At 28.3% G+C, this 16,580-nt stretch overlaps 2 protein-coding genes across 2 annotated transcripts; both read left to right on the top strand.

Moving 5' to 3' along the window:
• The first annotated feature begins 9,764 nt into the window (after positions 1 to 9,764).
• LOC135931981 (uncharacterized) lies at positions 9,765 to 10,702 on the top strand. Its single transcript, XM_065469303.1, has 3 exons — positions 9,765 to 9,873; positions 10,147 to 10,281; positions 10,401 to 10,702. The coding sequence occupies exons 1-3, from the start codon at positions 9,765 to 9,767 to the stop codon at positions 10,700 to 10,702; spliced, it is 546 nt and encodes a 181-aa protein (XP_065325375.1).
• A 3,799-nt stretch (positions 10,703 to 14,501) lies between these two features.
• LOC135922014 (tigger transposable element-derived protein 4-like) lies at positions 14,502 to 15,880 on the top strand. The gene is made up of 3 exons (XM_065456419.1): positions 14,502 to 14,646; positions 14,687 to 15,622; positions 15,664 to 15,880. Exons 1-2 carry the CDS (start codon positions 14,517 to 14,519, stop codon positions 15,469 to 15,471), a joined length of 915 nt encoding a protein of 304 aa, XP_065312491.1. The 5' UTR covers positions 14,502 to 14,516; the 3' UTR covers positions 15,472 to 15,622; positions 15,664 to 15,880.
• Positions 15,881 to 16,580: the final 700 nt, after the last annotated feature.

Genomic DNA, 16,580 nt, shown 5'->3' with positions numbered 1-16,580 from the left:
GAGCCAGATTCGCAAGCACACCAACAGGTGCGCTCATATTTCCGCCCTTACCAGCTGATTAAATATTCAATCTTCAAAAGCTAATGAAAGGCCTTATATCTTATCTGCGAAAACTAAAATGCAAAGCCAATAAACGAGATCGCCATTAACTTAAACATATCCGCAAGGTCGTCAGGTGCATCCTGTGACGCTTTGACAGAAAGAATACATGCTATGGCCATCCATTGAATCGGCCCATAGAAAGAGCCCACTATACGTTATACCAATAATAGTATATGGGCTCCGAGAAAATTGAAATTTCCTCAACAGGTACTTTTTTCAAAAAGGACGCGCCTCGAGAGCAGCGTCCACATACGGGCGTAAAAGCCACAAGAAGATTCCCACCTCCAAAAGAAAGAAAAAGAAGTGATAATCAAGTGAGTGATTGTTAATTTTGTTAAAAATTCTGATTAGGATCAATTTTAAAAATCGGCTCGATTAGGATTATAACCAAAATAACATTATCTAAACCCAACGATTTTTCTCATAGCTAGCAGAAATGCTTGGACATCTATTTGCTAAATCTCGATGCTTACATAATATTATTTTAGCTAAAATCTTAATCGGGCCGTTTTGAAAAATGCCCAAATTGGGCTTTTCAACAACACTAGTGATTACTATACTTCTTCCTCATCTTCTATCTCTCACCCCTATCTTTCTTTCTTAAATTCTCCCCCCTCCTTTCTTTTAAAACCAAACGGCCATTTTCAGGGCCATATTCACAACGGTCCTTTTAAGGACTAGAATCTGCCATTAATCACGGCTAGATTCATTTGATGTCTGAGAGCACCGGGTACCGGATTACGGCCCACCGGTTCAAAGAGGAAAGTGTGTTTCCTGACTGGTTTAAACAAGTAAATCAGTACTTAAACCAACTAAGGCGACAAAATTTCTTTCCTGATGATGAGCAGACGTCCAGCGGTCTCAGAAGCAACAACACATCCCCTATGCCTTCGTTTCCCAAAACGCTCCTGCCACCAGTCGACATCCCGAATCCACATCAGATTTTGTTTCATTTATGTCGAAGGATTTAGGCATCCAGGAATGGCCTATAGACAATTTAACTTCCACTTCCCGGTCCTCCTTAGGCGCCAATTGCCTAAGGGAAAATGTCTCGCCTATCATTGTTCAGCTAGAGGACTCTCTTTTTGACACTAGTCATGATTCTGGTTCGCCACAAGTGGGCTCCACCTCTGTTTTTATAGTTGATAACTTCACTGGTATCGCCAACCCAATGACATATAATAATACCTAGGCTGACAATTCATCCATAAAAGTATGCATCAATGCAAATCAGCTGGAGACGACATTAACGCCATGTTGATTACATACATGGTAAAATTTGTAATAAAAAAATATGTAAAACTGAGGCAATGACTTCAAAATAAATCATTCAAAGCCATTCTTATGATTAGACATATTTTCGATAAAATATGAATTTTTTATTATATTAATATTAATAAATTTTAAATTTTGATAAAAATTTTATATTATCTAATAAAGTTGCTTTTGGTTATTTGTTTTTATTATACTTTGCTACCCTCTTTAATATTATGAGCTTTATACGGTAAACTGAATTATCAGGAGTTTTGAATCATGATTAAATTACAAAAGACTGTTTAGCTTTAACATCCAAACTTAAATTATATCTTTAAAGCATTCAAGCTAAATAAATAATTTACTAAGAAAAACCCCAAAAGTAATTTTAAAGCTAAATAAAATTTAGAAATCTTCACTTCTAGGCATCCTTTCCCAATTATGGATAAAATTAAATATTTTATATTTTTCGTAGATTAAATGTTCCCTCAATAATATAAAAATTTGTTGTCTTCTATCTTAAAAAATAAATGCTTAGCTTCAGGTATATTCTTAATAATATAACAATTTGTTTATTTTGTGCATATTATAAATATGTGTTTGCTTAATTTTCTTAAGGGCCAATTTAAAATGTTTTTAATATTTATTATAATTAAAGAATTAAAATACTTATGAATTAATATTTAAAGGAGTTGTGTTAATTTGACCTTATTAACTATTTAACCTTAACATTTTGCAATCCTATCCTAATTATGGAGAAAATTTAAAACATTTTTACTTTTATTACAATATTCTATTCCCTTGTATAATCTTATCTCTTGGTATTTATTTTCCCAATTAGTTTTATATTATTTATTATTTTTAATATGTTTTTAACATTACTTGTTTGTAATATTTATGTTTATTATTAATAATATATATCAATATTTAAAAGTATACGGTCGCAATATAAATCTAATAATATTTTATAAGATATAATAAATATTCCTAACAAAATATAATATCAACATTTAAAAATATATGGTATGATATAAGTTTAATAATATACAATTAAATAAATTAATCTTAATTCAGTCACAATATACAAATTTATTTATTGGTCATTAAATAAAATTGTTTTGGTCAATTTCTGACGTATATTGATATTAGATTTTCTATTTTGATTAACACCATAATGATGAAATCGGGTGTGCAAATAACATTCAATTATTAATGTTATAAGAATTTGATAATGGGTGAATAGTGCTTCTTGATTAAGCATATGATACATAAGTTCATCAAAAATATTTGTTTGATTTACTTTAGAAAAAATAAATGATACAATCCTTTTGAAAATAGATTTTTTTTTATTAACAATGATTCCTCAAAAACATGGAATGCACTTTCAGAAAGTTGGCAAAATATTGATATACTTTTAGAAGGAATTATTAACCCCTGATGTTTTTTATTTTAATCAAATTATACGCATCACTATTTTTTGATTATCCATCATAGCTGTTATATAGGTATAACATGTTACTTTTTTTTCAGATACTAATTTACCTATTATATATCCTGCTATATAGGTTGATACATTTTTAAGGTAGAGTGAACTAAAGTATACTAAATATTTACTTATACCAAGAATTTAAATATTTGTTAGTAAGACAAAAAATCATCATGGTAATCACATGGTGTTTAAAAGAATTTAAAGATTTTAAAAGATTTATTATATTTTTCTAAAAAAATAATTAACTAACTAAAAAATTATTATAAAAAATAAGGTATATATATTATATTACAAAAGCAATTTAAATAAAAATAAGGTTACAAGTTAAAATAATCGTAAGTTTCCATCAACATATTAAATAAGGTATATTCAAATAATACCAATTAAAGTTATATAAAATATCAATACAAATTTAATAAATTTCCATTATTTAACATTCTCCCTCTTCTGAGATGCGAGAGCTTGTTGTTCAAATTGTCTGCAATTTTGGCTGTTTTCATAATAGCACCCATCATGCGTTATCGTTGGTTTGATTCTATCACGTTGGTTTGTTAACATCATTTTTGTTTTTTTTTAGTTGTGCTTTGGTTTGTTTATATCGACTTGAGTACGTTGGTCGTTGTGCTCCGTCGTTATCATTATCAATTTTCAAGATTGTTATTATCATCAGTTGTAAAATTATTATTATCAAGTAGGATGTTGGAATATATGAATAATCGGAATGATGTGAATAATTGAATAATTAGATATCGATATAATAAATCAACAAGATTGTTATATCATATTTTAATGTTTAATTTATTTTTTTGCTGTTTAGTGTTAATTTTTATTTTTTGTTTTATTTTTTATTTTTTTTTTAAAGTTTTATTTTATTTTATATTTGACTTTCATATCTTAAGTAACCTAATCTTTTAAATAATTAGGTTTTTACTTAATTCTTATTGGTCTCGTTATTGGTGTTACATTTTCATTTTTATTTACGTCCACACTTCCCTCCTTTAAAAAATTCTTAGGTTGAGAGTTGTGGTATATAAATGTATTAAAGCATTTTTTTCTTAACTGGTCCAGATGTCTCCTTGTAATGCCTTTATCTATATCAACTTGGAACATAGTGTCACTTTCCTTCAATGTGATTGTCCCTTTGTCCCATGTATCATTTCTCTATACTTTATGCCACACAAAATCCCCTACTTTAAAAGTTCTATTAAATGGTAACGTTTTATCAACTCTAATTTCCTTTTCTTCTATCTGTTTAAATAAGTCCCATTTAGTTTTAATATCACGATTAAACATTCTTTTAGAAGGTGCCACTCCTGTTGTATCATTTGGTGTATTTCTGTAGTTGAATGAGAATTTGTCGAGTGAAGTGTTTAAATCAATCTTAATATTTCTTTTCATATGTGCCTTAAACGTCCTCACCATACGTTCTACCTGGCCATGGACTGCTGGTGGTAGGCGGATGTTAGTATATGTCTTATCTCTTATGCCGTAATCATTGCAAAAATTTTCAAAATCTTTACTTGTGAAATTAGTACCATTTCCCGTACTATAGTAAGGTATACCAAATCGCGAAATAGTCTTATAAATTTCTTTTAACGTAATCTCAATTGTAATATTTTTAACAGGAACTATAATTGGAAATTTACTGTAAGCATCAACTATTATTAACCAATTTTTTATGAAAAATGTGTTGTATGCAAATTTATATTTAGTTGAGCCCTTCTTAATTGAGTGGTATTCAAATTTATATAAATGAACTTTCATTGATTTTTTTGTATGCAAATAAATATAATTTGTTTAAAATGTCTATGAATATGGATATTTTTGATAGTTGAAAAGGAAACATATAATTTTCATTACTTATTTTTGTTATGAATTTTTACGAAATTATAATTTTTTGGAATATTAAAAGTGGAATAAAATAAAAGATTTGAAATAAAAGAGAATCATTTAGGGTATTCCGTAAGATCACCAAAATCAATAAATTATATATGTATTGCATTATGTTCAGTCTCACCCACTAGCCTCAGCAATATAAATATCAATACCATATTGGTACAGTGGTGCCTTACAGTCATTGATCCAGGCTTTAGAAGACCGAAGGTCAGTCTAATTATACTTTGGAACCAGGTAAAAAAAATAAATAAATAAATATATATAATTTTTTTGATAATTTCGGTTTTCTTATTGATGTTATATAAATTTTAGATCATTGTATTGGTTTTATTCGTATGTTTATATTTATTTAATTGTTTAAGATTAGTTAAAATTATTTTAATCAAGTGGTATTGAGTACACTTTAATGTATATTACGCAAATAAATTTATTAAGTTTAATACTTGAAAATATAAGTATAATTATATTTTTGTTGCTAATTTTAAGTTTCACGTTAGGTTTAATTATAGGAAGAAATACGACTTACGTTAAGATAGAGATTATTAAGAATATATTAAGAGAGGAAGATAAGAAAAGAAATATAAACAACTTCATACGAACTGTTAATTACAGACAGATAATTTGCTATAGTTGTGGTCAGCCGGGCCACATGTCGCGCCAGTGTGAGATAACAAAGAATCTAAGATGCGCGAGGTGTGGCAAAAATGGCCACGTGGCTATAAGTTGCAGAGTAAACAATTCAATTGTAAGGTGCAATAATTGTGCCCAAGAAGGACACACACAAGAAAATTGCAATAAATGACTAAGAGAGAAATATTTTAATTTTAATGATAAATTTTGTAATGATAATAATTTTTCTAATGTTGATAATTTTAATTCAGGTAAGAATAAATATTTTAATTTTAATGATATAATGATAATAATTTTTCTAATGTTGATAATTTTAATTCAGGTAAGAATAAATATTTTAATTTTAATGATAAATTTTGTAATGATAATAATTTTTCTAAGGTTGATAATTTTAATTCAGGTAAGAATAAATATTTTAATTTTAATGATAAATTTTGTAATGATAATAATTTTTCTAATGTTGATAATTTTAATTCAGGTAAGAATAAATATTTTAATTATAATGATAAATTTGGTAATGATAATAATTTTTCTAATGTTGATAATTTTAGTTCAAGTAAGAATAAGTATTGTTATGTTAATGATAAATCCGGTGATGATAATGAGTGTTTTAATGTTGATAATTATAATTTGAATAATGATAATAAAAGTATAGGTAAAGAGAGAAATATAAAGATAGAAAGTAGGAATTTTGAAATATATAGAATAAAAGGTTGAACTGGTGTAGATGTACGAAAAATTAAATTATAGGATTTTTTAATGAAAAATAAATGTCCGAGAGTCAAGATAAAGGCTGAAGAAGCAGAGATATGTTTTTTATTGGATACAGGAACGGAGATTAACCTAATGACTGTAAAAGATTTTAATAAATATTTTCCAAAAGAAAGATTCATTGCAAAGAGAATAAAGGTTAGACAATTAGACGGTAGCATGGTTAAAATTTTAGGTTTTTATGTGATAAAATTGTTAGATATAAATAAGGAAGTAAAGTTATGGATTACGACACTAAAGATAGAGCCTATTTTAGGTTGGAATGACATTGAAAAGATAGGTCCTGATTATAATTGGTGGTCTATGTTTGAAAATGTCCGTGAGAAAAACAAAATAACGAATGAGATAATAAGAAGTGTGAATAAAGAGAAGACTGATTTACCTTGTTTAAGTTTTAAACAGGATATAGTTCTCGATATACTCAAAAATCGAACACCAGAATTTTTAATTAGATATAGAAGTAACTTAGAAGAAAATAAGGAAATAAGAGATATAAAGACAATAGAGGTAAATACAGTCGAAGATAAACAACAAGAAATTAATAAAAGGGTAGAACTGAATGTTGTTGAGGACAATTTTAACAAAGAAATAAAGATTATTTTGAATAGATATAAGGAAGTCTTTAAAGAAGAATTAGGGACTCTTAGAGATTTTGAAGTAGATATACGATTAGAACAAGGTTATTGACCTAAATATTGCAGCACAAGAAGATTGCCGTTTTCGTGGATAGAAGATATAAATAAGGAATTAGACAAATGGTTAAAAGAAGGAATTATAAAACCAATAGTGCATAGTGTATGGGCACACCGTTAGTTCCCATAAGAAAACCAGACAACAGTTTAAGACTGTGTATAGACTATAGAGTATCAGTTAACCCGTGGGTAATAAACGAAAGATATTTATTACCTAGAATAGAACAATTGCTGGCTAATTTAAGAGGAGCAACAATTTTTTCAAAAATAGATTTTTCGAATGCTTACTTACAAACAGAGTTGTTAAAAGATACTTTTTAAATGGATCTAGATACAGATACAGATACAGATACATAGTCTCATAAGTTATCTAGATACAGATACAGCGTCTAAAAAGTTATCAAGATACAGATACAATTTTTAAAAAATGCTCTTATAGGTTTGCATAAAGCTAAATTAATATTATATTGTGAAAATTCATGAAATGAGCTAAAAAATTTATTGACGCGATATAACATTTATCAGAATATAACTAAAATAATGATTTTAATATAATATATGAAAATAATGATTTTAATATAATATATGAAAATAATGATTTTAATATAATATATGAAAATATATGATTAAATAATTATAAATAATTATTAGATTTCAGCAGAGTTGTTAAAAGATCTAGATACAAGTATCTAGATCCTGTATCTAGATATAAAAATGTGGTATCTGTATATTTATCTAGATAGATTTTTGATTAAAATATCGGTATCTAGATATTTTTTTAGACGATGTGTCTGTATCTTGATCCATTTAAAAAGTATCTTTTAACAACTCTGGATTTCAGTAATAAAATACTTTCAAAATTTTGATCATTTAGGCATCCTCGTTTATCTGTAAAGACATTTTTAGCAACACTAAATAGTCTTCACAGGGGCGCTTGAAGGAATTGTAGTGTTATATTTAATAAATAACAATTTTATATCAGGGTATTCTTTAAAAATGCTAAAATCTCTACATTCATTTTTGAAAAAATTATTTAAAATTTGTTGATTATCAAAATTTAAATCATTAATAGAAATTATATCTGCTGTAGGGTACTGAAAAAAATCTGAAATTAAATTATTTGTTTTTTTTGGCAGGTTATTTGCTTGCAGTCAGTTGATGACTTTGATAATTCACCAGCTTACCTTTGTATCAATTGTTTTTTTAATTAAGATTTTCTTCCATTTGCAACCATGTCCAATCAAGTTTAAAAAAAGGGTGGAGCGTGGTTGCTATAATATTATCATCTTCAAATAAGGTCACAATAAACCTAAAATTATTAAATATTTTTAATTTTTTATATTAATTTACCTATCCTCAATCCCTTTAAGTAAGGCATCTAAGAGTGGTAAACAGATGAAATAAAATAAATTTTACAGTCAAATATTTTTATTTATAATAAAAAAAGGGGTATATAAAATGTATCTTAAAAAGTATCTAAACAGATACAGATACCTCTAAAAAATATCGAGATACAGATACCTTTCTAAAAAATCTATCTACATACAGACAGATACCTTTCTAAAAAATCTATCTAGATACAGATACTACATTTTTATATTTTAACAACTCTGCTTACAAATAAAGGTAAGTGAGAGAACAAGTAAGATATTAACGATTACAACTCATAGAGTTTACCATTTGGTTTGAAAGTATCAGCTCCAATATTTCAAAGACGATGGCGGCATTATTTCAAGGAATAAAGGGAATAATGTATCATTTAGACGATGTTTTGATATCTGGTAGAACAGAAGAAAAACACAATGCTAGGTTAGTTAAAGTGTTAGATATTATATTAGAAAATGGTTTAAAAATATTAATAAAAGTGTTTTTAGAACAAGAAAGATAAAGTATTTAGGACATATTATAAAGGGAGATGAAATTACGCCAATTGCAAAGAATATAGATAAGATAATGAATATGAGAGCCCCAAATAATAAGAAGGAAGTACAGGCGTTTTTGGGAGCAACGAATTATTATCATCGGTTTGTTAAAGATTTTGCAGAAATCGCCTCACCGTTGTATGATTTATTAAAGAAAAATAAAAAGTGTGAATGGGGAGAAACACAGGAGAAAAGTTTCGAAACATTGAAGATTAAGATGGTAGAGAAACCGATTTTAAATTGTTTTAATGAGAAATTGGATATTATATTAGCGGTTGATACATCTAATGAAGGTATAGGAGGAGTTTTATTACAGATGACCGATAAGGTTGAGAAACCGATTTTATTTTTATCGAGACGGTTTTGTAGCACTGAGAAAAATTACTCCACGATCGAGAGAGAGGCTCTGGCTGTGAAATTCGGGCTAGAGAAGTGCAAAGAATATCTGATAGGAAGAACGGATCATAAGCCGTTGGTAGATTTATGCAAAAAAGAAAATAAAGAACTTATGATGTCACCAAGACTACAGAGATGGTTAATTTTAGTTGGTAATTTCGATTTTGAAATAAGATTCAGAGCAGGTAAACAAAATTGTTTACCAGACATATTATCGAGATTGTTTAAAAAAGACAGTACAAACAAGGATACAGTAATCAATAGTTTAGAATATATAGAAGAGGAGGAAATATTAAATAGCAAAGTTATAAGAGATTTGAAGATAGATACAAGAGAAGAACCGATAACGTTTGAAAGAATAGAGGAAATATCCAAAAAAGATGAAGAATTAATAAGAATTAGAACTTGTTTGAAAGGAGAGGCAGAATGGAAAGGTGAAGACAAAGCTTTTAAAAATATAAGGAATGAATTAAATATAGAAGACAATTGTTTATTGAGAGGATATCGATTAGTGATACCGATTAAGTTAAGAAAAGATACATTAGACGTATTACATTCAGGACATCAAGGCATAGAAAGAATGAAGAATAAAGCAAGAGAATATATTTTAAGATGAATAGTGAAATTGAAGAATTAGCTAGAAGCTGCGAGACATGTAACATGAGGGCTAATGTACCACCAAGGAATAAAGCAGATAAATGGCCAGAGACGGACATTCCATGTAAAAGAATACATGTAGATTTTTTAGAATATGAAAAAAGAAGATAAAAGAAAGATAAAAGAAAGATAAAAGAAAGATAAAAGAAAGATAAAAGAAAGATAAAAGAAAGATAAAAGAAAGAAAGAAAGAAAGAAAGAAAGAAAGAAAGAAAGAAAGAAAGAAAGAAAGAAAGAAAGAAAGAAAGAAAGAAAGAAAGAAAGAAAGAAAGAAAGAAAATAGATTGTCAATAGGTTTCGGGTTTAACGACAAAGATAGCGTTGACTAAAATAAAAGATTTTGCAGGTAAATATGGATTAATGGAAACTTTAGTTTCGGATGGAGGCCCAGCATTTAAAGGTAGAGTTTTTAATCAATTGTGTGATAGGTGGAATATTAAACATTTAGTATCGCCACCACATTACCCGAGAAGTAATGGGCAAGCCGAGAGAATGGTAGCTATTGTTAAAAGCTGGCTAAAAAAGAAAAATATGGAGAGGGAAAATGGTGGTTGTTATTATTAGCATATAACAATACTAAAACAAGCAAAGGAAATTCACCATCAGAAATGTTTTTAGGTAGAAAAACAAGAAAGGAATTAGATTTTCTGAAAGAAAGAATAAAGCAAAAGGAGGATACATATGATGATAAATTTAAAGTTGGAAGTCTAGTATGGATTCTACTGTTTGAAGGTCCAGTTAAATGGGGGAAGGGTATAATAAGTAAGAATATAGGAAAAAAGAAAGTAGAAGTAGAAATTGAAATTGAAGGGCAAGAAGGCACTTTTACTAGACACGTAAAACAAGTAAGACTGAGAAGCTTAGGGCAAGTAAAAGATATGGGAGATAATTAGAAGAAATAAATTGATGATAGACATTATTATGAGAATCAATTGTTAAAGAGATAAATTGAGGATAGACATAATTATGAGAATCATATTGATGATAGACAAAATGATGAGAATCATAATTTATCAGGGGATACAATTAAAAGAAATAAATTGATGATAGACATTATTATGAGAATCATATTAATGATATACTTAATTATGAGAATCAATTGTTAAAGAGATAAATTGAGGATAGACATAATTATGAGAATCATATTGATGATAGACATAATGATGAGAATCATAAGGGGATACAAGTAAAAGAAGATAAATTGATGATAGATCTAATTTGACAATCATATCGTTAGATGAAGAAAATTGATTATAGACATAATTAGGAGAATCATAATTTCAAGAGATCAATGAGGAGAATAATCATTCTCAAGGAAATAAATTTAATGATAGACCTAATTATGAGGGTTTAAACGGTGAAGAAATTATAAGGTGAATAGTAGATTATTAGAAGATTAGGAAAGATATATATTTTTATAGTAATTTTATAGATGGCATCATATGTCCGAGTAGGAAACAAGATTATCAAGATGGAAATCAGGGAAGCAGGTGGATCGGCGGAATCAAACATATGGATCGAAGCAGCAAGGGTAGAAGCGCAACAAAGATACGGAGAGTTACTGCAGGAAACACCCAGAAGACAAAGGAAAGAACGACGAGTGGAGCCATATTGGGTTCGGAAGAGTCGATTAGCATGTTGGGCATGCGGGGGAATGCATAAATTAAGGTTTTGTCCGACGACAACAACGTCTTCAATGAGCGGTTCAGAGTTGGAAGTGCGAGAAGGTGGGGCACTAACGAAGGAAGCCTTGGAAAGATAATCTTAAAGGGTGGAGGTGTTGTATGCAAATATATATTTAGTTGAGCTTTTCTTAATTGAGTGGTATTCAAATTTATATAAATGAACTTTCATTGATTTTTTTGTATGCAAATAAATATAATTTGTTTAAAATGTCTATGAATATGGATATTTTTGATAGTTGAAAAAGAAACATATAATTTTTATTACTTATTTTCGTTATGAATTTTTACGAAATTATAATTTTTTGGAATATTAAAAGTGGAATAAAATAAAAGATTTGAAATAAAAGAGAATCATTTAGGGTATTCCGTAAGATCACCAAATTCAATAAATTTTATATATATTGCATTATGTTCAGTCTCTCCCACTAGCCTCAGTAATATAAATATCAATCCCATATTGGTACAAAATGGACCCGCATAATCTATGTGGTCCTTTCAAATGGTTTAGTCGCCGAGACCCATGGATTTTGTATTTTATTAGGATTGTCGTGATAAATATTATAATCATCACAACTTTTAACTTCCATTTCTATATCATTATTCATACAGACCACACATAAAATCTTTGGCTAAGGATTTGATTTTACCAGCTCCCAAATGACTTTCATGTAATGTCTGCAGTACATTTTTTTTTAAACTTGATGGAATAATAATTTTGTTGTTTTTGAAAAGACAATCTTTAATAACGCTGAGTTCTAATTCCATATTTTCATATGTTTTATTTCTTATAGGCTCATTATTCCTTACTTGAGATAATTCTAAATCTTTGTATGTTTCATCATGTATTTTATTAAAATTAATAGGTGTATCTGCAAAGTTATTTTCAATTTCAATATTTCCAATAACATCATCACCAATTTCTTGTGGTAATCTTGAAAGGCAGTCAGGAACAACATTTTATTTACCTGCTTTATACTTTATGTTGAAGTCGTAACCCCCAAAGTTATATTCCACTTTTGTAACCTTAAGGACATGGTACTATTGTTCTTGAGTCCCTTGGTAAAAATATGGACTATTGGTTTATGGTCCGTGATGATAGTAAATTTAGTCCCAATCAAATATTCTTGAAATCTTTTAATTGAGAACATTATGGCAAGAGCCTCACACTCAATATTGGTATAATTTATTACAGATTTTGCTAAGGTTCTAGACGCAAAAGCTATAGGTTTTTCTTTGCTATCTTTCACTGTGTGAAATAATATAGCCCCTAATCCAGATTTGGATGCATCACTCGCAATCTCAATAGGTAATTCCGGATTAAAATACTCAAGGCTGGCGGGAGACTAATCAACTTTTTTAAATCATTAAAATTGCTGAAATGTTTTAAGTTCCATTCCCATTTTTCTTTGTTGACCATTTTGTATAACGGATCAGCAATATCAGCGAAGTTATTCAAAAATTTTCTATAATAACCAGCCATACCCAGAAATGTAACTCAGCAGCTGATTTTGCCTCTGGCATGTTAAATATCGCTTCAATTTTATTATGGTTAGCATGAATCCCCTTGTCGTCTATACCGTGACCCAGGAACCTAACTTTATTTTTAAAAAATAAGCTTTTGGCGAAGTTAGGTACTAAACCGTAGGATAAAATTCTCTCAAACACCTTTTTGATGGTTGTTTAAATGTGCTCCATCGTTACTTCCAGTTATTACTAAGTCTTCAATATAAAATATAACATCTTTCATATCACCGAAAATCTGATCCATGATTTGTTGGAATATAGCAAATGAAGTTTTTAACCCAAAAGGAAGTCTGGTAAATAGGTAGTATCCCTATGTGTGGATATAGTCATAAGATTTCTACTATTTTTATCGATCGGAACTTGTAGAAAAGCATTTTTGAAATCGATTTTGGTAAAATTTTTTCCTTCCGAAAGTTTAGCTATAAGATCATTTATAGGTTGAAGTGGGTATCTGAAGTCTTCTAGAGCTGGGTTTATAGTGTCTTTAAAATCAGCGCAAAGCCTGATGCTCCCATCATCTTTGTATACTGCGGTTATAGGACTCGCCCATCGCACATCTTTTACCGGCTCAATAATTTTTCCATGTATCCATCTATTTAGTTCTTCGCCCACAAGATTAATCTTTGAATAAGATATATGTCTTGGTAATATTATTTTAGGTTGGGCGTCACATCTTAATTGTAATTTGACATTTACTTTGTTAATTGGTTCTCTGGTCAATTTGGAATCACAATCTTTAATTAGTTTATTAATTTCGTCTTCATATTTGGTGTCGATATTTCCTATGAATTTATTTAAAATATTTTTAAAAACATTGATCCAGATTCTTGTTCTTTCTTGACTCTACAACTACTGCTAGTAAATATTTAGTGATTTCTTCATAACTTACTTTGACTTGAGTTGTCCTAAGGATCTTAATCAAGTTTCCATCGTAGGCTGTAAGTCGCAATCTGGATTTCTTCATTTCTCTTATGCCAATTTTTTTAGGCATACAGTCAAAACCGTTTAATTGCATATCGCTTAAGTGCAAAAACTTTTAAATGTGAAAAAACCCCGCGATTTTGATAATAATTACTATGGTATAATGTTAAATTACATTTATAATTGCGAATCGGTTAATTGCGAAATATCGGATAATTGCAAAATTTTTCAGGTCCCATTTATATAACAATAACGTTAATTTAATCAAATAAGTGAAAAAATAAAAAAAATTTATCGAAAAAAATTATTCATCATTTTTTTTATTTAACCTTTTTCCATTCATTCATTCATTCATTACCACGCCAGAAATTAATATAAAAATGGTAAAAAAATCATTCCAAACATTAACCCTGAAGCATAAAAAAGAAATAATTGATAAATTAAACACTACATCAAAAACACAATTAGCATCAAATTACAATTGCCACGTCTCGACAATCTACCGTTTAATAGCGAATAAAAAAATCTATGCTCACAATTTCTAAGGAATAAACCTCCTACAACTAAAAATGTTAGAATGAGTTGTTACCCAAAGACAGAAGCAGCTTTATTGGTTTGGTTTACCCAAATGCGAAGTAAAAATTGCAGTCTAAATGGGCCAGTGATGTTAGAAAAAGCTATGTTTTTTAGTCAAACATTCAATGAAGGTAATTATAAGTTTTTATAATATATATATATAAATTATAGGCATTCCTACTAGCAGCTGGTTGCAAAGATTTATGAAAAGACAGAATATAAATTTTCATAATGTTTGCAGTGAAAAGGGGAGTGCAGATATTATTAATGCAAATGAATGGAGCAGAAATACACTCCCATCTCTGATTAAAGATTATCAAAGGAGTAATATTTACAATTGTGATGAGACAGGACTATACTACCGAGCATTACCAAAGGGCACAATGGAATTTAGTGGAACTCAACCACTGGGCTTCAAACCAGACAAGGAAAAGGTCACAGTTCTATTTATCATAAATGGGGATGGACCTGATAAAAAGTTATATGTTGTAGGGAAATTTAAAAACCCTAGGTGCTTTAAAAATAAAAAATTACCAGTTAAATACTACTCCAATAAAAGCAGCTGGGTGACAACCTCAACTTTTGAAGATATTCTTAAAGAATGGGATTCCTCATTAAAGAAGAAAATTTTATTGTTTTGTGACAATGCATCTTGTCACAAAACAAAATTAACATTTAACAATATAAAATTAATTTTTTTACCAAATACAACATCATTAATTCAACCTTTGGACATGGGTGCAATTAGATCCTTTAAATGTCATTATAGAAAGGGTATCATGAGAAAAATGATAACATTGATGGAAGGAAATGACACCACTTCTTTTTATAAAAGATTTACACTTTATGATAGCCTCTATCTTATAAAATTTGCATGGGGTGAGGTGACAAGTACCACAATCATAAAGTGTTTTATTGAAGCTAAATTTTTTGATAAGTCTATGGCATTTGATTGAAAATCAGAGGATGATATAGCATTAACTGACAACAAAGAAGATGAATTTGATCCCATATTTGAAGAATATGCGTTACACGATGATGATGCTAGCTGCCATGGAATTTTAGATGATCAGGATATTTGTAATCAGATAAGATTAGAGTTGGAAGGTTTAATTACTTAAAATTTTAATTAATCTTATTTTTTATAGAAGGTTATGAAAGCTCCGACAAGGACGAAGGGAACCTAGAGATATCTGATCATTTAATTACAAAAAATCAGGCTCTTAATGGTTATTATACTTTTCTTGAATATGCTCATGAACATCTAAGGGATCAAGATTCACTAAGAAAGCTAGAGAATATAGTGGAAAAAGAATTATTTACTCCAGAGTCTAGTCAAACTCTTATCACAAAATATTTTTATTAAATCTTACATTATTTTATAATAATTGTGATGCATGTATAATAAAATTAGTTCAAATAAAATCTTATGTTATAAAGCATTAATAAACTTTCATTCCAGCATGGTCTGTTAATACATTTACATTTATAATATTAGAATTCATAAGATTTGAATAGGCACAGGATTTTAGATCAAATATCATGTGAATGAAAACAAAACACTTAATAAACTTAAATTCTTTTATATTAATCTTATTGTTTCCAGTTTTTTAGGCTAAATATTTTAAAATTTGGCTTTAATAATAAATTAGAATTTAAAAAGTGATAATATATTTGTGTAAAATTATATTTCAGTAAATTTAATGAAGGTAAAATGACAAAAGTAGTTAAAATTAATGGAAATAAATATTAGGGTATTGTAAAGGAAAAAATGTTATTATCTTTCACAAAAGCTTTTTTTTGATTTAATTCTTACATATCTTAAAAAAAATGAGATAAAATCAAGTAAACAAATTTAATTATAATTTTATTCAATAAAAAATAATTTATTAACAACTATAATGCTAATACATAAATAAATACAATCTTTTTATAATTAAAAGTCTTGTTTTCTTTGTTCCTTTCTGTCTATAATCATGTCTAGATCTAGAGAAAATATAAATATATATATCAAAATATATCACATTACTTTCAAGTGCTTCAGATATTTTAATATTATTTGATT

Source organism: Gordionus sp. m RMFG-2023, chromosome 1, assembly GCF_954871325.1.
Source record: "Gordionus sp. m RMFG-2023 chromosome 1, tfGorSpeb1-WG-v2, whole genome shotgun sequence".
NCBI classification, from domain to species: domain Eukaryota; kingdom Metazoa; phylum Nematomorpha; class Gordioida; order Chordodea; family Parachordodidae; genus Gordionus; species Gordionus sp. m RMFG-2023.
The sequence above is the reverse complement of the archived record's forward strand: the minus strand, read 5'-3'. Positions and strand labels throughout refer to the sequence as shown.